The following is a 27,188-nucleotide window of genomic DNA, read 5'->3' on the forward strand; positions in this document are numbered from 1 at the left end:
GGGAAAGAGAAAAAAAACCCTGAAGCAGCAGACCCTCTAGTCTCAGGAGGGTCACTAGAAACTCTGGAACCAGATGAGTTGAGGGGCGTAGTGCCGAAATGGGACCAGAATTCAGGACACTCTCCACAAACAAACAGGATACTCATCCTGAGGCATTGAAGAAATATAACTAAAAAGACTTTAGCTTTGATAAATAGGAAAAGCATGTGCAAAGCCGAGCTGTGGCCCACAGAGGGCATCGGTAACACTTGTGCAGATATCACCAAAACTAGCGATGGGGACCCATGCCCGGCTGCCAGCACAGAGAGCAGCTGTCCCATGAACCAGCCTCCCTTGTTCACCGCCGCTCTAGTCACATGAGCCCCAGGGTCCCCACAGGGGAAACCCAAAGGCTCCTTTCCTCTGGTCTGCCCCCTGTAAAGTCCTAATGGAAAGGAAGGAGGCAGACAGAGAATAAATCAGCAGTGTGGCCTAATGCTGAATGCCACCGTCCCTGCTAGGTACAAGGGGCACATCCCAAATCAGCACCTAGCATCACCCAGAGAAGCAGCTGGTTTAGGAGGATGCTACAGACTCCTAATGCTATCAGCCTCCAAACTCTCAGGATACTTGGCAGTATACTGATACAGGATACTCTGTAGTCGGGTGCAGTGTGCAACTGGAAATGGCACCGAATTCAATCAGAGGAGCAAAAGGGTCTTTTCCAAACATACTCCAAGAGGAAAGCTCCTGCTGATGTCCCCGAGAAAAGAGGACCCAAACATTCTTCGTTCAGTAATATCAACCAAAATGCAACAGCTCGAGTTTTCTGTACCAAATGATAGAGCCACTTAAAGACAGAAACTGAACTCAGTTTCCCACTTTATCAAAAGTCACATGAAATATGCACAGTGGCCCCCATGGGGAGAGCCGGCACTGGGATTGAAGGAAAACATAGATGAGGTTAAGGGAGCCCTTCTGCAGTTCCCAGGCTCTGTTCTAGTGTGAATGAATCACTGATTTCTATTACTAGCCCATTACGCTGGTATGCTTCACAAGCAACAAACCCTTATTTTTGTTAAACTTCTTTTATTTCAATGCACTTTTCTTTAAGGGAAAACTCCCAGTTCCCTGCAAACGCGTTTCTCCTCTTCTGCCTGGTTCTCTCCCCCTGTCCTTTCTTTAACTGATTGTCCATTCTGTCTTGATTTCTATACCCTGGGAGCTACTTTCATTTAGACAAAGCTAACATAATTGAGGACTAAAAGTGGCACCTTCCTTTCCTGCTGGCAAAGAAGTTTTGCATTATAAAGGTCCTCTGATTCACTTCTCAGACTTCCCACGTCGGCTGCCCTGCCGACTGGACTGCTCCGACACACAGCACTGTTGCTTTTGTATTGGCAAGTACCAGGTGAGATGGAAGCTTTGAAAATGAAAAAGGGTCAATAGAGAAGCGCAAATCAAGGGCGTACTCAGGACTTCTGTGTCTTTACTATTCTCCTAGAGGCACACTGGCTTTTACAGATCAAGTGATTCATCATTTTACTTAGCCGGACAGAGATTTAATAGTGTTAAAACACTAGTGCTTCTAGTCTTGCCCCAAGCAGATGTGAAAGCTGAGCTGTGACAGAGCCTGGCTGGTTATCAGCCCCCTCCAAGGCACCACCATGGCAGGAGAGAGACCTGGAGCCTTCTTGCTCCAAATGTTGGGGTACCAATGTTGAAAATGGACCCAAAAAGCTGCCAGGCAGGGGAAGAAGAAGAAATCAATTCAAGGTGATTAAATGCCAACGTGTGGTTACAGTCAGTGGACTGAATTCTGACTGAGGGGGGATGCAGGGGAAGGGTAGCACTGGAGACTTGCCACCTTCTTCCACTTTTTTCCTTTTATACAATTGAATTTCCCTCTGTACAATTAATTTGAAAAAGGCCACTGAACAAAAAGTTGCCAGCCCTAGAAAAGAGTATGTTTTACATTCCCCAAGGATACCTCTCCTTCAGTGGCTGCATGAAGGTCTAACACAAATAAAGGCTTTGCAGTTATATGACTCTCAGCGATGCGTAAGCAAACGCTAAACTTAGGTCAAACTTAGGAACTGCCATTAGCACTAAAATTACTTATGTCAAAGGCAAGATTTCAGAGAGCTCAATCTAGGCTACCGAAAACCTTCAGGTTGTTTCAGAAGCACCTCCCACAAACCTGTGTGAGCTGCTGGGCTTTAATTAGACCAAAAAAATCCAGTTAAATGTGTTTTGATTAGCTTTAAGGATAACTGTAATTTAACGAGAAGGATGTGTATGGCCCATGATTTTGGTTTAATTTGTTTAACAGCACAAAGCAAAGAGAAGTGCTTGTGCAAACGGCCCAGCTCTCAAGTCTCTTTATAATGCAGTACATTTTTCTAATTTGCAATGATATTGCAAACTCATAAAAATACATCTGTTGACCCAGACAGATCATAACTGTTGCTTTGATGCCTGGATTGCTCTTTTTTCCATTTTATTGCTTCCATTTTCCTCCTTCAGACTACAGAAACAGTTTACCTGATAAAAGCATTTATGATATGTCTCTTAGTTAATTTTAAAACTATGGGTTTAATACTCAAGTTTAGTAAAAATCAGATTTAAAAGAGAAGAAAGCAGGCAGGCTGAGGCCATGCTGTCTACGCACAAGAACATTATTTTACTTTATGAAGAAGGTTGCACAACACAGTATTAATAATTATTACTTAAGCCTGTGGCAAGAACTGTAGTTTAATGGGTTATTCTGGACTTTTGCTACACGCTAAGGAGAGCAGTGTACTGCTGGAAGAGGACTCTGATAACCAACCCAGCTGCCTATGATCCAGAGCATCACATAGCACTTTACAGGTGTTTTTTTTTTCCCATATGGATTCTAGCAGAAAAAAAAGAAACAGTAAAGAACTTGGAATAAAACCTGGAAAGAGGATAGGGAGTCCCTGAGCTCGGCGTGGCATAAGCAGAGGAGAAAGGAGGAAGATGCTCTGACCGCCAGAGCTGGAGAGGAGAAACGCCCTGGGTGACCTGAGCAGGGTCCTGGGAGATGCATCGTCCCTGATGCTAAGTGAGACCACAGTCACTTCAAGGGTAAGACCTAACGAAAGGCCGTGTGATTCTGCATGAGGGTCCATCCACTCCGCTTTTCCATCAATATCTCAAAAATTGCACAGACTATTCAAGCTATAAGAGGACCATTGCCTTTATGGACTTACATAGTAGCGTAACACCGTTTTCTGCTTGGATTGAATAGAGATCCAATACAAATCCCCAATGGTTTTTGATTGCTACTGAACATGATGTTTTTCTGGCGTTACCACTCCTACCCATAAACTTACATGAACAGGTATTGGAGAAGCCTGAGGGCATATCCTAGAAGAGGCACTACGCCAGTTTCAGACTCATGGTATTTCAGAACGAAAGGTTTATTATGTTGACCAAAAGTCCAAGTTGTCAGTATTTTCTACGTAGCTGTTCCTGGTTTGTTTCTGGCTTTTCTTTTAAAAAGTAGTTTTGCAAAATTGGTACTTTGGCACAGCATCTATTTGATAGCTTCCCATCTGCTTGCCCAATTTATATACACTGAACTTGCTAACAAAATCAAGTTTTTATTGCTAGCCACATTGCAAAGCTTATATAGCTGTGGGAAAATGGGCTGCACTCAATTTCTCCTTACGCTTCATCAACTAAAGTGTGTGCTGACGCCGATTCTTTACTGCCAGTGGTGGGGACATACAGTGTAGCAGGCTACAGGTTGCCCTACAGCTGTGCTGCACAATACATAGGTAGATTTATTTGCTCTGCTGAGGGTCAAAGTAAGCATAGACACGACCAGAGGAAAACGTGTACTGACTGCAGGTATTTTACAGTTTCTATTCTAGATTACCTTTATCATCAAATCTTGTGATGACCTAATCCACAAACTAAAATAAGTTACATTTAGTGGAAGTCTACATTTGGGGATGGCAAGGACAAAAAGTACAAGCAAAGATAGCAAAGCAGCAACAGGAATTGAAGAGAAATGTCTGATATTAAAGGTAAGCCTTCTTAATGGCTCTCTAGCAATCCCATTCCCCTTCCACAGCAACAATCTTTCACCGCTTCCACTGCGCCCAGAAGAGGCACTTGTCTCTCCCAAAGTAAGCCAAATCGAGGAAGTCAAGACAGCAGAAAATTAGTAATTTATGTGTCAGATTGGTTTCTAGTGAAACCCACTCACTGCAGAAAGCCCCGGCTGAGCTGGAGAGGGCGCAGGAACAGATCGCCCAGGGCGAGGCGAGAGCAGGACTGTAACATTCAGCATCCGTTAGCCATTAGTCACGTTTTGTGCAACAGAGAGGGGAAAAAAATAAACCCAGTAGCTGTGCTAGCAAAGATCCACAAGTAGATCTTTATGATAAAAGAGTAGTAGATTCGCTCTTCTGTGTCTGCTGTATCCAAACAGCTTAAACTCCACATCCACCCTGGATGGGATTTGCTTGCAGGGGGCGGGGGGCCTCTGTGCAGTTTCCCAGCTTCTCTCTGCACCTCCCCACATCTATTTTTCTTTGTCTGAGTCAGTTTTCAGCCACGTCAGCTCCCCGACACATTTCACTGTGCAGCCGTTCAAACCCTCACATTGGCACATGGAAGGAGACAGCAGAGAGATGGGGTGACCCCCCACTGGGCGATACCCCGCTGACAAGTGATTTGAGCAGGCAAGGAAGGAGCATGGTTCCTCCTTCACTCTAAAACAACAAGGAAATGAGGTTTTCTTTAGAGGATTCTTCAATGCAGATTTTTTAAAATTTAAAACCCAATAAAACTAGATCCTCACAAAACTATGCTTCTTGCCACAGTTGTAGCCTCACCCCATTTTTAATAATTTCTTCAATTCTGGAGCATGGGAAGGAAGGCTGCACAGACCCACAGGACAACACTAAGACTACTGAACACATTTAGAAAGCTTTTGGTATACAGGCAAGACAACACAAACAAAAAACCCACGAACACCAAAACCAAGCAGATTTACAATGAAACTGGAAGGCTGTTCCTGCAGGCTTTCAGAATTACGGACCTGATCGTGGATGCGAAAGGGCTTGTAATCAACAACATACACAGCCTCTAGTGGACCTGTTAAGTGTTTTCCAGGATGAGTTTAAAGGATTATGGAATTTCAGATACAGATGTCCTGCATGAACAATTTAGTTAATTTACTCGAAGGTATGGTGTAAAATAAGACTGCTACGCACTATAGTCCAAAATAACTGCAGGCATTGTCCACAAGTATCCCTTAGCTGGAAACTACCATTAATTGGCACCAACTGTTCCGACACAATTACAACCATGATGCTCATTAATTGATTAATTTGTTTTCGCATCTGCAAAGCAATAACTCTGTTGCTTACCTTAACATAGGCGGTAAATTCTGTCATACACAGCTCAGATTATGTCCTCTTTGAGGACAACTTACAGGATCCTGCTTTACAACCCAGAGCACAAAGGAAAAGTGTAGCTTTTCCACATTTTCATCTCTGCCTTCCTTTTACTGCCCAACTACTCATCCTCTTCTGAAAGGACAAGGAGAAAAATCAAGTCAGCTTTAACACCCTTAAGCTGTGATTTGCACAGCTTTCAATCAAACATTAAAGGTAACCTTCAGGTTCGATTCTTCTGGAGTAAAATTGCCATTTCCTAGTTGCTTGTCAACGCCTGAACTGTTCCAAATTTATGAAAAATCCTTTTTTTTTCTTCTGTGTCTCAATTAGGGGGATGGCTTTGCTTTTCCAATCCTCCTTCCGCTCAGAGAAGCACTTCCTAGCAGGGAAGAAGGTTTTAGGAAAAAGACCAGTGGACTGCTATGGAAATCGAATACAACACTAACCAACAATTCACACGCAACACAGCCAAGCATGGACTTCAGTTCAAAAAACAAGTTCTGGTTTGGATATTTTTTGTGTGTGGATTTGGATTTTTTTTTTTTTTCATTCTATAGAGGTAACTCTTGTATAGCACGGCAGGTATTCCCAACAAACAATGGCAATGGGTGCCATGACAAAAATATGGTGGTAATGCAAAACTAGTAAATCCAAGGTAAACACACATTATAGGGCGCATAGAAAAGAGGAGAAAGAAAGAGGGATTAATCAGCGCAGGTATAGTCAAGAAAACTTTTTCTCAACAATCTTCCTGTATTAAAAAGAAACCAATTATACTTGCAAGTCACTTGCAGAAAATTTTAATAATTTGCCAAATAGACAGCTATTAGAATTACCCTAAATATAACTTATAATTAAGTTACAAAAGTTGGTAGATAGCATAATACAATGTTCTATAAAATAAACACAGGTAATACTAACAATACCCCCTGCAGTCCAATAATGGCAAAAAATAGCAAATGAAATTACAAACACATACAAATTAAAAGAAATTGAGTGACGGCTTTAGACACTTGAATCAAAGAAACTGAGACCAGACTAGACTAGATACATTCATCCATCAAGCATAATTAATGTAGACTTTTAGATTTTAAAAACAATTAACAACACAACATCAGGTACAATTTCACATGCTTTCATTTATCTTCCAGTACAGTTCCCAGAGTATTAAAGTGCCTTTGTGCACTCTACTTTCATTTATAGTCAGGTGCAACACACATCATATTTGAAAGTTACTTCATAGGTCACTTTTAAAAAAAAAATAAAATAGCTGTTTGAACCAATGTATGTGACTCATAAGGTGGTTTTAGAGTACCTTCGTTTTGACTCTTTGCTGCTGAATGTCATATAACAAACAAATTAAACTCCAAATACATGGGGCCCATCTCCACTAAACAAGACTATAGTAAAAGATACTTCTTGAAGTGTGTTTTTTGCTGTACAATCCTTAGCTTTTCTCATTTTTTTCCCCTTCAAACACTGCTCAAACAGTTACATTTGTCCTTTGGATGACAACCTTCTCTGCAGCTGTCATTTATAGATTGCCGTGAACCCGGAAAACGGGCAGTATTTGGCCTGTGGCTATGGAGAGGAATGTACCTCACAGGTAACATCCTACAATGGTCTGTTGTAACTCGATGAATATGCATGGCATATTCTCCCTGCGAGATACTTGAAGACTTGCAGCTTTTGGATCTTATCTGTAGCCATTACCTGCACTGCAGAACTGACCAGATGTCCTACTCAGGGCTCCTTATGAACTTTCACTGCTTCCCGCTACGCTACCTTCTTAAACCCAAACCTTAATATTAATTGCAGTAAGAAAAGGAAAACTTCATGCAGTTTGGCTGTCACTCACCTTGCCCCCAAAATGTTCTCTTCGACACACAGATAAAGAAGTTTCATAAAACCTACGATCCAGTCTCCCATCAAAGCATGCTCTCCATTAACGTTCCACTCCTACTCTTTCATGGGAAAGAGCGCAAAAGGGAAATTGCATTTCCCACAGTATTTGAGGCATTTTGATGGTAGTTTTCAATACCTGCACTTTAAGAGCAGTTATGGGGCGTAAGTTTTATAGGAAGTAAAAATTTCACTTTAAATCATTCCACGATGATGCTACAGAAGGTTATCAGTGGCAAGGGCTGAAGAAGGCACTCAGGAGGAAACTTACTTGGAGAAAAAAAAAAGAACAATTAGGAGGGAGGATGAATAACTAAGCATAACTTTAAACAGCAGATGTGGATGCAAGTCTCTATCCTTCCCCTGTCTTCCTATAGTTGATAGTACTTCACATCATGAAGTGAGAAAACAATTACAACGATTTTAAGTTTGGGCTGTAAACACCCCCACCTGACATGGCCAGCACAGGTGATGCCTTCCCTTTGCCACTGCTGCTGTTACAGGTGAAAAGGCCCATTTTAAATACTGCATAATCCAGACTCTCATCAGCAGGAGCTCTCTGCAGGTAAGGAAGTTTTACTGGGGCTGTAGATGTATATAACACACTAACATTACTTAAAATACCATGTGCACGTAAGTATTTCAAGAACGTATGAACTCTGTTAATCAAACTAAAGGGAATTAGTGATTTCCTAATCTACCGAGTACTTTAAAAGTTCTCCATGAAACTGTAGGGTTACGGACAAGAACGGTGTGACTATGCATTACAGCAGAAAAAAAAAATGGAAAACAGTACAAGTTTCATGTGAATCAAAACTATATGTAAAGTCTCCGGTTTAGTTCATAAAATGATTTGATTAAAATATTTTAAATATCTCATAATGGTATAATAATTGCCAATGTAATTTATGCAACAAGTTCCACCCATATCCAAAAATACCATCTATGTAAATGCTTTTTTATAAAACTTTATACAATTCAAACTCTCATTAGGTAAGCCTATACACAATTCTCACAATCACCTAGGTAGAAAGTCTTCAGAAAAGTATATTCTCAAAGAGTCCATGAACAACAATGCTTCCATGAATCTTCCCTTTTGACAATCGATTTAGCAATCGATCAAACTCTTATTGCTTAAAATCAAAACAGACGGGTTTCATCAACAACAGCACTCGATATACCACACCAGTCTGGGGAAGGGACCTGCTTTCAGTTTTATGGGACAGAAATATCTATAAGCCTTGTTACCATTTCCGTAAAGATTTCCACGTAACTGTCACTTGTTCTGTACGCTTCGTACAGAGAACAAAAGAGGCGTCACTGGGAGGGAGGGAGATCGGTGGCAATGCATACATTTAGTGACCGGTGTCTCCCTCTTCATTTTCTAATTAATTCTGTAATCTGTTTTATGATTTCTGCGAATACATCTCCAACTATAACTGAAAACAATCTGATCAGATACAAGACACTACAAACACCAAATCTAAAATGTGCAAGAACAATGTGAATATAATGCCTTTGCAGGCCTAAATTCACAGCTGGTACTATGCCAAAACACCTCTACAGCAAGCTTTATTTACACAACTTCCAATTAAAAATACTGTTATCTCTCAAGGTACATTTTAAATTAACAGAAATACATCCATAATAACTACTGGTAAAAAAACATGATAAAATTATTTTATTTTTTTTCATTCAAAATATTCTGACAGTTTAACAATATTCCAGGTGCATTACAAACACTGCCATAGTCAACACAACAATCAATACTTAAAGAGCACTCAAACACTGAAGACGTATATCTTAAAGCAGAGACAGGAGAATGCGCTTATACTAAGAGCATACAGATCATTTTCCAATAACTGACTTCTTTGAGGCAGATGTCTGATTTCTCCGGCACAAAATGGATTAAAACCCAGAAGAGATGAATTACAGAGGACAAAAATTCAGATGTATGAATGTTTCCCTCCGTATTTTCTATAAAACATGGTGAATTTATCATACAAGGCCACTACCAGCCTAGACTACTCTAGTGTTGACTATTTATGGGATAGAACAACAAAATGATAGAAACCAGCATCAAAGCAAACAAACCCATAAACTCTTCCTGGAATATGGCTTAAATTAGTTCACAGAGAGTTGGGAATATATTAACTATATGATGCAATGGAAATACCAGGTAGAAGAAAAATACTTCCTGATATTTTCCCCTCGGCCTTCACCATAATTTGCATAAAATTTTCAATAAAATTATACTGCCCCTCCTACAAGTGTCTCTTCCCATGCTTCAAAAAACATTGTTTCTAACAGATCGGTTTCATTCTTGAATGTATTGGCCAACATTAGCTCTAAAGTTTAAACAATGTAGTTCTACACATAATACCCTGTTTCTTCCAATTAACCCAGCTTCTCAAAGAGCTAAAATTTCAGCTTTATTTAAAACAGCATATTTGTTTGAAAAAGTAGTTCTCTTTTTGATATAGAAAACACATGTCAAATCAAGAACTTGCAAAGATGTGTACACAAATGAGTGCATAGTGCAGAACATCATACAGAGAGAGCAGCAAGGCCACAGTGTCACATTAAGTCCATATGTAAAAGATGTATATTTCCAATGACCAAATCCATTCTAAAAAAGTTTTACTGCTGGGGCTTGCTTAAAGCATTAAAATCTTGCTCTAAGGATGGCAAGACTCCTCCGTCCCGACTTTTTGTATAGCTGACTATATATGCATGGTAGGACAGCCACATACACAGCACACAGAAGAGACACACCAAAAATGCTTTGGATACATCATCCTGATCTCAAATATTCTATACGAAAGCTTTAATTTTTCCTGTGAAAAAGAAGGAATTGGGACAACTTTCAAATTACACAGCTTGCCTGTGTGTCATTAAAAAAAAAAAAAAAAGAGCCGGCTTTAGCCCATGGTATAAGAGAGCCACAACTCCATTGCGACAAACGGAGGTTCAGCCCCCTGCTCCAGGGCTGAACTGGATCTTCGCAGTAAAGGGTCCTTCACCTCTATTGCTCGTCGTTTCCAGTCGGTGCTCCCCAGCAGTGGAAATGTGAAACGCTTGTTGCAAAAATACAAGTGGCAAACAGCTAGAGGAAATCTCTGTATGCTTACACAAAATGCTTTGTTTCCCCATTCAATTAGTTTGCTTTTAAAAGCAATGCTTTTGGAGAAGGGCCATGAGAACAAAGGAGTGAGGCATTTCCCTTAGTCACAACATCAGACGCTCCATTAACAGACTAACTTAATCTCCTAAACCAAATTAGTTCCTGGAACATCTCGCATTTGCATTCTTTTACTCTTCCTTAGAAACAAACAGTTTCTCTAGCAGTTGTGCAGTTTAAGCCTGTTACAACATTTTACTCCAGCATTTTCTTAGCACCTCAACACAAATTACGTTGTAGCTTGTCTGTGGTGAACATCGGCTACGGACAACCACTAAGAGGGGAAGTGCCCACACCAGTGTTGAAATAACAGCAATATCGTGCTGCGACATTGAAAAGCACTTTTTGATACACTGGCTTCCAGGTTAGACTACTGACTCAAAACGGGATTTCTCTCGAAGTAGGGTTAACTCCAGTTATTTAAATACGGTAAACACAAGAGGGCAGTACTGAGGACATCAATCCTGCACTTCATAGTTTTCAGTCCTTTTTCTAAAAACCTGTTAACGGAGATACGGCTCAGTGTCAAGGCTAAGTGGGCAAATGTTATCTAGGCTAAAGTCATTATGGGAACTAATGTAACCCTTGCTTATTGTACAACTGTACTTCTTGGATTTAAGCCAACCACATATATTTCATCCTACTAATTTACCTATCCTGCTTAATCTCAAGTATCTTCATCCTTTCACACTCCCTAATTAACTATCAATTATTTTCCTGAGTGAGATTATAAAAAGTTAAACCCTTCTACCAAAAGTACAAAGACAAATAAAATATAGAACAATACAAACCCAGTTATACAGCATTACAAGTGCAGAAATTCTTCATGTTGTTGCTCTTCTTTATCATTGGCCCCCAGTAAAAACCATAGCAAAGAATTTAGTTATCCAAAATATTTTGAAGTACTGTGATTAAATTCTTCAGACCATAAATGTAGCCCTCATCCTTTGTGTTGCTGGGAAACACATGAGCAAAATCTATCATTCGGACTTCTACGTTTGCGCTTTCCTTGATCTCTGCTGGCATGTGACAGAAAACTTTTTCCAGTTGGGGTATAACGTTTCCATTCAGATGCTCCTGTGTAATGCAAGTGCTGCTTTTCCACACGTTGTCTTGCTCCAAGTTTTCAACTTTTAGTGACAGCTGACTGTGGTGCCTCTTAGAGTATGCCTTTTTGTGAAGTGCATAAAATTTGGACAAGCCTTTACTTACAGAGGCCTCAATTTTTCCATTCTCTGTAGAATTTATTACATGAATATTATTATTATACTCCAGTATGTCTCCACCTGATAACAGTCCTTTGGGCACTCCTCTCTTCTCTGCCAAGGTGACATCACTCAACCTCACGGTTGTTGCCTGACATGAACCTTCATAAACAAACAGTAATGAGCTTGCATAAAAGTTGAGTTGCGTCTGGCCTTCAAACCACTCCAAAATTTTTTCAATCTTCTGAATGCTGGCAGCTATCGCATCTTTTCTCAAGCAGTACCCATTGTGGAAAAACTTTGATATGCCTGCAAGAAATAGACACATTTTGGGATTATTTTCACCTCTGAAAAGAAATCAAGTATTTTTCATTTCTTTCAGGATGAGAACAGTTCTTGATTTGAAGAAACAGACAGCATTTACGTAGTTTCCTTTCAGGCAATTATTAACTAAATCAGAAGTGAACCGAGGAACTCTGATACCTTCAGTCACCTCACCTGTATAAGGCCGGCTGTAAAATACTACAGATTGGGCTTGGATTGTAAATAAAATTAACTAATCAATGTATCAATCAAACAGTAGATGAACGTGATCCCTGCTCCCCATGTCATTTTAGCAAGCATCTGGACAGTTTTGGGCAGGGACCCATTAAATTCTCCAGGGATAAAGAAGCTCAAGCAGCTCTTCATCATGAGTGACAGAGCTGACAAGTTAGTGCCAGCTCTGGAGAGGGGTGTGTTTGTGCATGTGTCCTCCTGTTTCTCGGTGGGGGATGGATGAACAGACATCTATTAATAGCTAGTTTGAAACAGTTATCACCACCAAACAGATGTACGATGGTAGCATTTTTATTTATTGTTAATGTAGAGCAACATACGGATTGACTTCAACCGAGAAGGTCACTTTAACTGAAAGATGCATTTACAGTAGCTTTCTAGACAAAAGACAGGATACAGTCACAGAAGACAACTAGAGATAAAAATTATGTATATTCTAAAAACATTTAATACTTCTAAAAGTTTTCTATTTCATTAGAGTCTCAAAGCTGCAAAGAAATTGAATTCTACCACTATCACCCCGTTATTAGTAGTAAAAGGCACATGATGAGGAAATTCCTAGAGACTGCACCGCTGTTAAAGCCAGCTGCAAACTTAATTTAGGATCGACAGGCAGTTCAGATGATACGGGAAACTGCTAAAGATCCGTCTGGCAAGAGGAGAAAAAGGGACTTTTAAAATGGGAACACACAGACTACTTTTTCCATACAGTTCTATAAGTAAGTGAATAAATGAAAAATATCCAAGAGCACCAAATTCTGACACATGAATTCCCTTACCGTCCTTTACTGTTTCCTTTGTCAAGCTCCTTCCATAGTGCTGGTTTTGCGTCTCATAGCTGTCAGAAGAGACATGGTAAACCTGCAAGAAACAAGGAGGTAACTCTGTACTTATTTTGAACAACCAATATTTCTGCAGAGCTATGAGACACCTTACAGACAGGCTACAAAATCTTTGGTACCATTTACCCCTCGCACAGCTTTAAGTTATTTGCAGCGGTCAGCACTGCCCTCTAGTGCTCTGATCTGCAAAATCCTCCCCCTTCACATCTTGGGGTCTAAGCTACAGCCTTCCTCCATCAGAAAGACATCATTATGTTGGCAAAAAGCAACATGTCCATTACGGGAAAACATTGTATGCGGCACCTGCCTTGCAAATCAATGCTAAGACTTGAAACTGTCATACTCCTACCCATGTTACTACGAATATTAAGTCAGCAAGACATAACAAGCTCAAGAATTTAATGCAAATATTTTGCAGTTCTTAAAACTATAAAAATATTAAGCACAGCAGCAAAACAATAAGAAATACTATGATGTCACCAGGAAGGCCCAGCTCCATGAGACCCATCTGAAACTGTAATTGTTGGCAGAAATGAAGTTATACTAAATAAGTGACAGCAGTTGAGTGAAAGCTCGGTTCCAGCACTGATAGTGGCACATCAGCTCTCGCCTGAAAGGGAGGCAAGTCATACGGGTACAGCTTTGTCCTTATCAGGAATTGTACAAGCTTAACAACTTAATTCAAATATGTTTTACATAGAGACACATTTTCTCTCTAACTGAAATAATTTCCATAGTAGAAGCGTGCCAGCCAGCCGGGCCCAAGTATAATTTGTTTATGAGAGTGTAGACAATTCTTATTTGCAGAGATAATGGTGTTACCAAGCAGGCAGTTGTCTCTGGCAGAAACTTCGGGCTTGGCACTTGTTCAGACCACCCAACCCTGCAGCACCCATCCTGGCTGCAGCGCTCTGCCCTCCCTTCACCTGCTGTAAAAAGAGGATCCCACAGAAAGCAAGTCAGGGCGCACCACTGAGGCACCTGCCCCTGATCCCTCCTTTGGGGTCTTTTTCTTGCTGTAGCCCACAGAGGAAGTCCAGGATAGTGAAACATCAACGCATAAAAAGGAGTGGTACCTGAGCAATAGTTAAAAAAAGAAAAAAAAAAAAGGAATTGTTTCCACTGCAGTCCCCCACCCTGAAACCTGTCTCTCCCATCCAAACCATGACGAGCACAATATGAAGACACAGGTCCATAACTCCTGCTTCGCAAAGTAGTTGGGGAGCAAAGCCAAACAGCTCTTATTTTGACAAAAAGAAGTAATTAAACTCAGGGTCCCCAAGGAACTTAAATCATAGTGTGTGGAAATGGATTTAAGTCATCAACCATGAACTGAAGGGGCAGTAAATAATTCTGGTTATACTAAAGAAATAACAGTTGTAAGCCTGAACGTTTAAACTCATTTGGTAGCAGAGACACTTCCCACTGTTACAACTCCTATTTCCACTGTTATAATAGTTATAGAAACTGGGGCCCTTATATCTACAAATTGCAGAAGAGCATAGCAGAGGTGAGTTACTGTAAAAAAGCATCTGACAAATGTGATTTTGGTTTCACGAAAACAATCATTTTTCACCACTTTTTTTTTTCCAAAACACATAAAAGAGGTACAGCATACAATAAATACAATAAACCCAAAGATTACTTATGTAAATACTTCAGGTACCAAAGTTACTTTCAAAACCACAAAAAGTTTCAAAAATGTTTTTAAATTTAAAGAGCCACAAGCCAAAGGTAATTAAATAAAGCAAGAATATAAAAAAAACATATTCCTTAGGAAGATCAAGAGTCTGATGACTACATGTAAGTTTTCACGAGCTGTGTCTTCATTTTAAGAATATTAGATGTTCTTGTTTAGTCGGTCTAGGGGCAGCTCCCTCCATATACCAGCACCACAGCACACTCCTGAACAAATAATCTTGTTTACCAGAACCTCATCTCTTCCCCGTAGGAGTTAACAGTTTTTGTGACATGGGCACTTGCTCAAAAATGCTGATTAAGATCTGCAAGCTCATTTTGTTTTCCAAAGAAACGCTGGAGCGGCACATAAGCCCGCTATGCTTCTGAGCTGGGTTTCCTGTGAAGCCACCCTACCTCTTCTCATAATTTGCACAAAACCATTCCCCCCCAATGGCTTTCTATATAGTTTAAAAATACCCAGGCAGATGTGCATGTTTTGCATTAACAGTGCATTTTTAACTATACAAAATGGTCGATGACAAACTACCAAGTCCCACATGCATACCAGCAGTGTAATGTATATATTTAACTATCTTGTGAACAAGCAAAGACTCAGAACACCCTTGGTTACCAATGGGCTTGGCTGCAGACAATAGCATTAAAGGGTGACATATATAGGCAATCATGAAAGTATTCTCCATGTTAGTCGAAGAGCTGTCTCCTAATACTGCTTCAAGCCTTTTCTCAACTGCAAGGAACTGACTATTTGAAACATTCCTGGAAAACCCCAACCAAATCCAAATACATTAAGCCCCATACTGAAAGCGGAGGAACAGAAAACCAAGTTCAAACAGAAATAATCTTTCCCCGGTTCTTGCTTCACCCTCACCTTCCCCCCAAAACACCGAGATGGCTGTGCTCTAGTAGCAGAAGACTAAAGTCAACTTCCTAGTCTACAGACCTCTTGCTTCACTGTGCTTTTGTTCATGCTGTCACTGCTACTAATCTACTGCTAACCCTTCCCAAAAGGGTATTTGCCTTTGAACCAACCTTTTTCTGTATCCCTGTTGTTGCAGCTGTCTGTACTAGCCCATTTCTGTCAAAACGATGACAAGTCAAATAAGTCAAATTCATAACCTTAACAATGGCCAAGAAATTATTAGACAGGAAAATCTCATTTCTTGTCCACCTGTCGCAGCTCGTTACGTGTTTGCTCTGTATTCACAAGGAGTTTCACTGTATAGTGCAAGACAAAGAAAACTATATGATCTGCAAAACATTGCCTTCAAGAAAACTGCTTCATCAGTGATTTTTATACATGCTTACTACACGAGATCAGAGCCATTTTGGCTGACAATGCGGAGGCTCCTCCTTGTGCCTATAAGCGGCTCCCATTCAGTGAGGTTTCTGCATAAACACAACTGGAATCCGGCATGCTAACAGGTTCAGTTTTTTAATTAGTAGTGGTAGGGACTCTGTATGGGCAGCATGTCAAAAAATCCAGATGATTAACCGTCGAGGGAAATTATCTTCAGACTTTCTCAACCTGCACTTGGCTTTTCCCCACGAGGTGTTAAGTTATTGCTGCTTGCATACGCACACATATTTTTGTACCCTTTTTTCAATTACGGTTAGTTCATCTGATGTTCTTGAACTGAAGGAAACCTTCAGCTAAAATAAAAAGTTGGTCCAGTGTGGTCTTTAAAAAAGCACAACCCTTGCAAGATCTCAACAGTGAGGTACACCGTTTGGAAACCCTGCAACTGCAGCTTTAGGACATTAAGCTGAAGACTTGACTGAGGAAAACAAATATCAAATGTTATGTAAAGTTATTTACGGTAATTCAGTGCCGACTTCCATGGTGAGGCAGAAAAAAACACACTGTTCAAATACTTATCTGCGGCAACTCCCTAACTTCCAGAAAGTATAATTTAAATACATATCAATTAAGACTAGCCTGTTTGGTGGAGATACTGCTAGCACAAATAAACTCTATTAAATAACTTGCAGAGCTCTTTCACATCTGCAAAAAATATTAATTAATCCATATCACTGAAACTGGGGCAAAAAAATATTTTGAGCAGGCTCATACAGTACTACAGAGGGGTACCTGCAGAGCGAAGGCTAACTCGACTGCACGCATGATATGGACTCGTGCACCGCTGACATTCCCATGTGCTAGCTGGTGCCTGGGAAGCAGTTTCCCGCGGAGCTCCCGGTGCCCGTCCCTGCTCCCCAGCATGCCCCACGAGGGCAGCCTGGGACCTGCTCTTCTAAGCAAGGACACAGAGATTATAGATACACGCTCTGATGCCGAGACATCCAGACTTCAAAAGGCAAAGGGCTGAGCTGTCCACCCTTCGTATTTTTTCCATAAATATACTTAACAGTCACCCCTATTTTACACTCATACACGTAAGAGCGAGCGAGTGTTTAAATATTACACAGAGTTTTCTGTTTACAGCAAGGCACCTCTGTGCTCCTAACTGGCATCTGAAGGTCAGTACCCAGCCTGCTGCCAAAACCGGAGCCAAGTCAAAAGCGGGGGTAAGCAGGCAGCACCCCAGCTAACCCGAGGACATCCAACATCAGCATCAGTCCACCACCTTTGCAGGGGGCAACTCCAGCGCCAGGCAGAGACCCACACCTGCAAATGGGTACCTTTTGCCTGGACCTCACGATTGTCCCTATGTCAATATACAGGTTTCCTTCACATCTAAAGAACCCGGGTTTCCCTGCAGTCCTGTGATCTCTCAGGGACTGATCCTGCCACAGTGGAAGACTTAAACACTGAGTTTTAACAAGCCTTATTTTTTCTTTTTCCAAAAGAAAGTAAAACAGGGATTTGAAGAAAAAATAACAAAGGGAGAAATTTTTAAAAATACATTCTCTTATTTGATACTACAGTGTTATAACATTACTATAAAGCAATTACTGCTGCTGAGAGCATGCCCATTTATCTAAAAGCCCTCCCCCCCCCTTTTTTTTTAAAAAACTTATGTTGTTGCTAGACCACAAGTGATGAAAGTACACACATCCCTGCTTGCTGCTGGCTTGAAAATTCAGCACAGGAGGAATGCATCCCTGCTCCCCTGTTTCTAAGACTATACTTATATGTTATTCTATCTGTTTTGCTTCTTTGTTCTTCTGGTATTTGACAGAGTGCTTTATATGAATAAGTATACCACCAAATGCTCTGACAATCAATATAAAGTTTTAGTGAGGTCCTTACATAAATAAGTTGTAGAATGAAATTATGTTGAAACTAATTCAGTGAAAAAGCAGACCAATAATCTCCTAAATAAAAGACAATGACACTGCAGTTAAGCTATTTTTAAAATGGTTCATGATTTAAAACATAAATTTGGACTCCCAGAACTTCCATGGAACAACACCTCATTAGAACAAATGTCTTTTATGCTTCCTTTTTATATACCGGGGGGGGGGGAGGATCTCTCATCTCATCCATCATCAGCTTTTTCCTAACATACAAGAAATCTTACCAGCCATAAGGATACAAGTGGACCAGCTGTCATACACGTGATGAGTCTTTCACGTAAGGAAAAACTGCCGGAAAAAAATGCCAGGGTACAGGTACCCATCTGCTAGAACTCGCCCAAGAGGATGACAGATGAATCTCCTGAACTCTACCAATTAAGTACTTCTGAAACATACCCTTCAATCCACTAGCAGATACCAGACTCCGAGGAATTGCTGCATTTAGTTCTGCAGCATGAATTCGGCACTGTCAGACTGAGAAACAGATGAGCCCAACTCAACTGCAAGAACCGGGGAGTGGAAGTGGAAAGAGAGAAAAGCAGAGGATGCAGAGGTGCACAGAGGTAACAAAGACAGCACAGAGAAACCAGCCAGAGCCTTGGTTTACTGCTCATTTCAACCACTGCAAACATCCACTTCCAGACTTTTTGAGGGGCTTGCTTGTTTGGAGGGTTTTTTGTTTCAGAGCTTTTGGTTGGTTTCTTTGGTTTGCTGTGGGTTTGGTTTTTTGTTTGGTTTTTTTTTTAGTTTCATGGCAGGTTTTTTTAGTTTTTGTTTTGTTTTATCTTCCTGTTTTCTTAAACATCAAAGCTTGAATTAGACTTATAAATGTAAAAACCCAGTGCTGGTCATTTTTTACTGTGGAAGAATACGAACACTAGATGCAGGATTTAATAGCTTTATTATTCCTCCCTTCCTAAGTCTTGTTACTAACACATCAGAGCTTATGAAAATTACCATGATACTAGAAAGGATTCATAAAGAACTCATAAAACGGACACAGCTACAGTCAGTTTTAAAATATCTTGCAGGAACATGTGCTGTAGATTAAGAAATTCACTTGTAAAAACAGCTTTGATGAGGTATCTGCATTACTGCATGCAATAGTTAGTAGGCACAAACAATAAAAGTAAATGATGGATTACATTGGTGAAGTTACGTAATCACCAGTTTGTGCTTCAAAAACATGCTTCAGAAATATTATGGACTACGTGATATTGCAACCAAGATGTTCTGGAAGAAAAAGAAAACCTGCAGAAATGGGGAATTGTGGATTCTGAATGGACTGCAAATCTGAAATAAGATCACAACCCACTCAATTCTGCTTGTATACAACAGCATACAAAATACTCTATTTTTAATACTGCATGCACTGCAAAGATATTTCTTCTATATTTATGTCTACTACTGAAACCATATTGCAACTTGTATTTTTGCTATTAGAACCGCACCTTAGTTTTCCAACTTACATTTAAACTCTCACTACTTTTGTAACAAATCTATGTCCTCATCTGTTAAAGAAAGGAACCTCTCCACTAAATATGAAACTGGTTTTTCAACCAATGTTATCGAAATGCCTGTGTTTTCTAAATGTGTTTCCATGTATTTATTCTGTCTATTCACTGCATTAAGATGAATATAGTTTAGCACATGCCAAATGCCAGAACTATGTACATAAATCAAAGCTCTGCCAGATAGGAGACTCACTTCTTTTAAGGACAAACCATACACATTTTATATATAAATAGATGACCACTTATTTACCAGTGCATTAAAAAAGAAGCTGTATCAGTGGCTTTTGGGGTAAAAACCCACTACAAATAACTTTTGGGGTAAAAACCCGCCACCTATAACACATTTTTGCTTGTTATCTCTTCATGACAGCTTATATATGTGCTTTAAAAAACACAGATAACTGCATTTTCTATTTTTCCTGGCCCTCTCTTCCTTTCTCTTCTAAAACAGAAACTTAATAAGCAAGCCCACCTCCATGTTAAAAATAACATTGAACGGAGAGATTAAAAACAAACCCCTCTACTTCCTGAATCGTGTTATGCCATCTTTTGTCCTGCAAACACTAGCAACCTTTACCCACCATGTTAGCTGTTACAGGCAGTAAATGCCCGCACAGGAGAGTGTTTTACATTATAGCCAGAATCTTGCAAAAATAAAGCAAGCAGACAGGCGGAGAGCACCCCATAATCAAGAGGCGGCAAGCTGAGCAGAGAAAATGCCTTGTGAATTTAGACTTTGCTAAGTGTTGCGTGAGGGGAGGAGGAACCTTTTGAATTCTTTTTGGAAAATAACTTCCAACGTGCAATTTGATACCAAAGGCACAAAACAAATCTCATCTAGCTAAACACCGGATGGGAAACTGCAATGCTTGGGGGAAACCATCATTATACATACAGTTTGAATTAGGGAATCAAAAGAATTTCTGCAGCAGGATAAAGATACCAATAAATGACAGTGTTAGAAACAATAGTCACAAGCAAAAATACCACGGAAGCAAGCATTCATTCCTTTTGCACTGTCATGAAACAAAGGATGTGAAGTACATTGTTTTACACATGAGATAAGAAAGGTTACGTAACCACATAAGCCAAATCCAAAGCTATAATCTCCAGCCTTCCTTCTCGATCTAAACTGTTTGACTGGTTTTTGACTCGACTCCCACGTTCTTTCTCATAGGCTTACCTAATTACTACTCATGGCCACTATAATTTATAGCTGTAAAAGCTTATCTCAAGACAGAGTTAAGGCTGAGCGCCTAGGCAATTAAGTACAAAACATTACAGAGATACTAGAATTATTTCAAACAATGGTGCAATCTGTGTGCTGTTGCTATCTAACAGCGAAGGGGAAGTTTATCAAAGTCTTCAGCCATTTATGCTTGTTGATGCAGAACTCGAGAAGCCCTGGCTTTGGGTATGCGAGAAGGAAAACAAAAATCTCACGTCAAAAACAAAATTATTCCCACGCCAATCAGCAGAAAAAAGTACTTTAAATGCATTGCATCAGGAATTCATTACTGACATCAACACATTTATGTTACTGATCCATAAGTGTTCTGTACAGCTTTTCTTTACATTGAAGTTTTAGAGTAGCCAATACACAAATATTGAATCTTCATCTTTCTCCTCACCTAAGATGAGGAAACATCATAGAGTTAGTACAGACATCTGCAGAGCCTTATCCATCTCAAACTAACCTTCAACTGACAGATGTTCCTCGAGCGTGCAAACATCAAAGATGTTTTCTTCTGGTGGAAAGCTTTTTTAAATGCAGAACATAAGCAGCTATTTATAGCTACATGCATAACCTCTGAGAGCTAACTTACTCTTCCCTAAATAGGAAAATTACATTAAAATTATTTTTATTTTTAAAAAAATGAAGATGAAGAATTTGGAGAGGATACAGCTCGTTATTAAATTATTACAGAGACTGATTCAGTACGTAAATCTCTGATATAAGCCTGAAAGTCAAAAAAATACTTTGATAATTTGAAATATCTGCTATGCGAGAAGAATTAATTGCAACTACATTCAGTTTTAAATACCTACGGTCTGTCCCAACCCCTTTCTTGTATATGTATACAGCACCCAGGTTGCAAGTAGATTCCCAGAAGGGACACGGCCAAGTTAAAACACTTGTTGTGAACAAGAGCAGTGTTTTGGAACATATTTCACACAACAGCTGATATCAGTACTACCAATATATTCAGATAACGCTTTATTTACGTAAAACTCAAGAGGATTGTCATTTGCTAGAAAAACTAGTCGCTGTATCTGGTGTGGGACAACAGACCAGAGCATAAGCTGAATTTGAAAACAAAACAAGTTCTTACCCTCATGCCAAGTACCAAAAAGCCAATCTCTTCCATCAGCGGGTACTTGCTGACCTGCTGCTGTATCTTCTCAGCTGAAGCATACGGATCATAACTTTTCTGACCTATTTTTACATCCATTATGCAAGGCTTATTAAACTTACGGGTCACATCTTCCAGTTTTAGATACGTATCTGTTAAAAAGACAAAACTTTCATAAACAGCAGGTCAAAGCAAAATAATTATCTAGTTTCTGCTGAGCTTCTGTGGAGGAAGGAGAATAGTTTAAGGCTTAACATCACGTGAGTTCTTTAAGAGTCAAATTTGTCTCTGAACACAGACAAAATCATGGTCATTGACACCCACAAATCCTGTTGGCATTAAATTCTAAATGCCTTATTGTTTAGAAAATTGTATACAATTAAAGTGTGCTAACCTAGCACTCAAATTCAAATTATTGCCCAGATGAAATTCATGAATAGCTTTTATTAAGCCATTAACATACTTCAAATAGCATTAATAAGCACATACAAATGCAAGTTACTACATGGTTGGTTTTGCAATGGAGATGGTGTTTTCCTTCTCTGTGTGAAAGGGCTAGAATTAAAACGGCAATTTTTCTTTGTGTCATATTAAAAATGAAATTAACATTTTGGAGTCCTATCCTACAGAGGCCAAAATGCATCTCATTTTTCCTTCTTTCTATCCCACTCCCATCTGTACTCATTTCTCATGGCACACCTTTCGGTGAAAACACTCCTCAAATCCTAGGCTGCCTTTCATCCATTTCCAAAAGTCCCTTTGGGAGGGTGGGTGGACCAAAAAACCCCAAGCCCTTGGAGTACCTGAATATTTAGAGGAGTATCTAAAACCTGGTCAAACTGGTTTACGCTTCTCTCCAGTGCAGGTAAGAGACTATTACCAACATGATCTACAGCACAGATTGTCAGAACAGAACAAGAAAACAAACTTCAGTAACTGCTTGACTCGCAGACAACTCTGCTTGGAGGAAGCCTGCACGGATCTCCAGCCCTTGCCAAGGCATGACATGCACCAAGACACCACACAGCATTAACACACGTCTCATTCTTTGCATCAGCTTCTGCAAATCCACCTGTTATCAGCCACAAACCTCGCATTAAAGTTTGTTTGTCTTTCAAGTACGGCCTATTCCATGAGTGTATTTCTTTGGCTTTAATGCAATCTGAATACACAAGAACATTATATTATTCCCCATTCCTGCAGCATAATCTAAAATGGGATTGCCGAAGAAAGCAAAAACAGTTCAAGTTTAAAGAGAGAAGAGGGATGAAGTGCCTTGTTTTGATAGCTGTACAGACCGGTAACAAAACCAGTTAGAGTCAAGATAGAGGGAACAAGCTATGTTCCATTTCCACTTAATAAGTAGAAACACTTTAAGGATAAGAAATGAAAGGGACTTTTATTATTTTAGTAAGTCCTACTTAGAGCTTCAATTTTTACACCATCATGATCGAATGTCCCAATTCCCCAAAGCACATACATATCAATCTGAAATAGGTTTGATTTAATCCTTAGATGCCTGCTTTATGTATAAATGGGACTAAGCATATCGTTACTGTAAAGTCATTCTCAGGAAAGCATGTCAAACCAATACACTGTTTTAAAAAATGCAGTCTTCTACTAACTCACTGTATCAGCTTACAGTACTTTTCAATGTCCTTTGGGCTATGGAATCAATCTAGCTACAGCAAAAAGTTTCATTATAGACTAGCTCACCCATAAACCAGGTTTAACTACAACTGCAGGGATATCCAAGCTAAAATAACTCATACCTAACTTTGAGAAGCCACAGGCAGCAAACACTTGATATTTGCTCACTAGATATCCCCTGAGGAGAAGCAGGACAAATACTCTCCCTACCAGGAAGCGTATTCTGTACCACCTGAACTGCAGTTGCCACTTTTTCTATTCCAAGTTTTTATACACAGGTCTAATTCAGTCAGATATTAGCACAGCTTTTGCAGGCCTTTGGGGAACCACTACTGAATCCAAGGGAGTCCATATAACCTGTTAGCTATCTGTTACTAAAACAAAAATTGTAAAAATCTAAGCATCATCCTTCACACCTATCCTTTTTGCATATTATGGAAATCACTATCACGGTATGCATATCACGGTAATCAATAGATTTGTGTCATCACTCTAAAACAATCCAGAAAACAACAACTAAATGAAAGTCAAGGTTTTCAGTACTTAGCTCTCAGAAGCACTGAGCCAGAGGTATGCCATGGGAGGTGGGGTAAAAAAATAAATACAAAAACATCTCAGAAAATGACTGCAACCCTTCACCACCAACTCCAAAATGCTTTGGATTATGTTGTGAGCACCTCCAGACTCAAACTGTTACAAATACAAAATTACACAAATTGTAAATTACCACAAATTATACAAATTGTTTAGATGCAATGTTTTTATAAACTAAAATATAACTGTATAGAAAGTAGCGTAAAACATCTATTTCCATAATGCAACAAAAAGCGAACTCATAAAAATAACTAGCTTAAAAAGCAGAACTTAAATCTCCCAAAACCTAGCATACTTCCCTTCAGACAACATGCAGGTAAGATAGTTGTGCTCTTTCCATCAACAGCATTTGTAGAGCATCCATGGTTATCTGCTGTCCTGTACTCTGCTGGTCCAAATCCCTCTTTTTAAGCACACAGCACCAACATGCAGCACCAACCTTCATCGTTACCAAAATATTTAAAAGTTCTAAATATCTGTCACTTTTTAGTTCCCCGTCCATTTCAGATCTGTTAAGCTAGAATAACTCCCTTACTGACCTCCTAAAAATGTAACAATTACTATTTTTAAAAAAATTAAGCATTAAAATAACTTAGGAGCTAACACTAACCATGGGAAATACTAATTACTTGGCAAAGCCTGTGAACTATCCAGAAATGACTCATCTCTCACACTTTTTGGAATTATAATTTGTCTTCATCGTTAGCTAACTGCTAGCTCAGAATTAAGACTATGTTACATCTGTTCAATGTCCAAGCCCACTCTCAAAAAGCTTTTTGTCCTTGCGGGGAGAGCAATGCCACCACAGATAAAGCATTATACCAAGTTATTTTTTCTCATTACAGCTTCAGAAAAATGCATCAAGTGTTTACACTTTGTTTTTCCTGGCACTGTTCGGTTCTTATTTGCATTGTGTTCAAGATCCATGGTCTACTGAAACAGGCTTCAAAATCCCAGTGTCAGAATACATCACAACTTTCAACAGTTAGCCCTACAATATCTCGAAGCATTAAGACTAAGGCAAACAAAGTAAGCTTCAGATTTAGACGTCGGTAGGTACTACTACTCTACCTTTTCAAGTCAGGTGCTCTCATAGTCTTTGAGGATCTGACCCCAAGTGTCCTTCTCAAGGTCATCACACACAACAAGTCTGCAGCTGAGCCTAGATAACTGGAGCACTCTCCTCCCTCCCCTTGTTTTGTAAAACAAAAAATTGCAGATTTTTCAAGCAGTTCAGATTTTCTAAGTTATTATGTAGTACACTGCTAACCCCATGTGCTTCTGAAAATCATGCATTCACCATCTAAACACAGGCTAAATTAAAATCCCCTGCAGAGAAAAGAATTCATAAGGATTTTTGTATCTTAGCTTTGGTAGATAATCCTGACTATATATTTCAAGGATTTAAACAAATCATTCCTCAGAGACTTGCCCTCCCCCCTTCTGTTTTTCAGTGCCAGGGAAGGAGGCAGGAAGATGTGGCTTGACATATTATTTACATATTTTATTACAGTCCCAAAGGAGACAAACCAAAAGACCACCAAAATTCAGCAAGTATGCATGGCATGAACCACTGCAGACCAGCACGTACATGCTGATGCATCCAGTCCTCACTGCAATCAGAAGTGACAAAATAACTTGAGGCATCTGACTTCTTCTCATAACTTACAACACATCTCAAAACATATGAATAAGCAAGGAAAAGCCTCAACTGCTCCCAGCAACAAGGGAAGAAAAGAAAGGTTTGAAGCTGGCTTATATTTTTCTGCCCTGTTCTTAGTTTAGGCAACAAAAATTAGAGCACAGTATGAAACGAGCAGCAGTAAAGTTACTTAAAAAAAAAAAATATGCAGGGGCAACAAGTAGGCAGCAAAAAACAGAACTCCCAGCAGGAGATATAAAAAGCTTAACATGGCTCCTACATCTTTACAACAACTTTTCCACTTCTTTATTAATAAACTCCAAATGCCCACAATGCCAGTGAACCCAAAGTTCAAAACAATTTGTCTCACTCCAATTTTAGATTAGCTTAGGGAGATGGAGTGTCATCCACCTCTAACTCCATCTCCTGTGCAGTAGTACTAGGTACGCGATTTCAGCATAACAGGACAGTTCTTTTACAAATTTCATTGATACTGTGAACATCAGACCATCATCTTTTCTGTCACGCTTCCTATAGTCTCATTTACACTTAATACCTTTCACCCCTTTTAGCTTGCAATTTCATCCACTCATCTACATTTTCAGCATAGAAGACGCATGCTTATCCCTAAATATTTCTCTAAGAAAATGAACTCCTTGTGTTCTCCACCTCACCCACCGCAGTTCCTGCTTACCTGTCACATGGAAACTCAGAGACGGTCACAGATCAAGTTCAGAGTGGTCCTAAATTAAGTTACTCTGGTTTTTTTCCTACCACAAGCCTACGATTCTCTTCATGTCTGTGTGAACCCACTCAAACTCTCAACCCTCTACCCAAGATAACAACTATGATGCTACACATACAAAACACCATTCACCAAAGAGCCGCCCTCCTCACTTATCTCATAAATAAAAGAACTTTATATGGAACAAGGACACCAATGGCCATCCTCTCTCTGCCCTGGCAAACCAGGCAAGCCGTTGTTCCTCCACACAAACACTCTTAAAAATATATATATAGTTCAGAACATGTAGCAAGCACAGTTTGGTAGCCGATAGATTGTTTTATTTAATTCTTGGTTTTTTAGAAGTCACCGATGCCCAATTTAACAACAATAAGGAATTATTGGGTTTACTACTCAGAGGTTGTATGGAGCTGTGTTCCCAGAGTCTGCAGAGCAGTGACTACCAAAGGAAAGGTCAGGCTTCCAATGTCAAGACTGCAAAAACCTACACATACATCCACAATCTAAGAACTAGATACCTTTCTAGCAGCTAGATTCCCTCATCTAATGTCACTGGAACAAACCACAGCAGCTAAGCATATTCAATCTTTTGAACCAGAGCTTAATCCACAGCTCATGGGGGCAGGGG

At 39.7% G+C, this 27,188-nt stretch overlaps 1 protein-coding gene across 1 annotated transcript in view; it reads right to left on the reverse strand.

Annotated features, from left to right (window-relative positions):
• Positions 1–6,198: 6,198 nt before the first annotated feature.
• IPMK (inositol polyphosphate multikinase) overlaps positions 6,199–27,188 on the reverse strand; it is a 47,668-nt gene continuing 26,678 nt past the window's right edge. Inside the window, exons 6-8 of the mRNA XM_009323486.1 lie at positions 21,909–22,081; positions 13,040–13,121; positions 6,199–12,011 (exon numbers count right to left, since the gene is read on the reverse strand). Of these exons, the coding sequence (XP_009321761.1) occupies positions 11,377–12,011; positions 13,040–13,121; positions 21,909–22,081 (890 nt within the window). The 3' untranslated portion in view covers positions 6,199–11,376. The remainder of the gene's footprint in view (positions 12,012–13,039; positions 13,122–21,908; positions 22,082–27,188) is intronic.

Source organism: Pygoscelis adeliae, unplaced genomic scaffold (assembly GCF_000699105.1).
Source record: "Pygoscelis adeliae isolate BGI_AS28 unplaced genomic scaffold, ASM69910v1 Scaffold395, whole genome shotgun sequence".
Lineage (NCBI taxonomy): Eukaryota > Metazoa > Chordata > Aves > Sphenisciformes > Spheniscidae > Pygoscelis > Pygoscelis adeliae.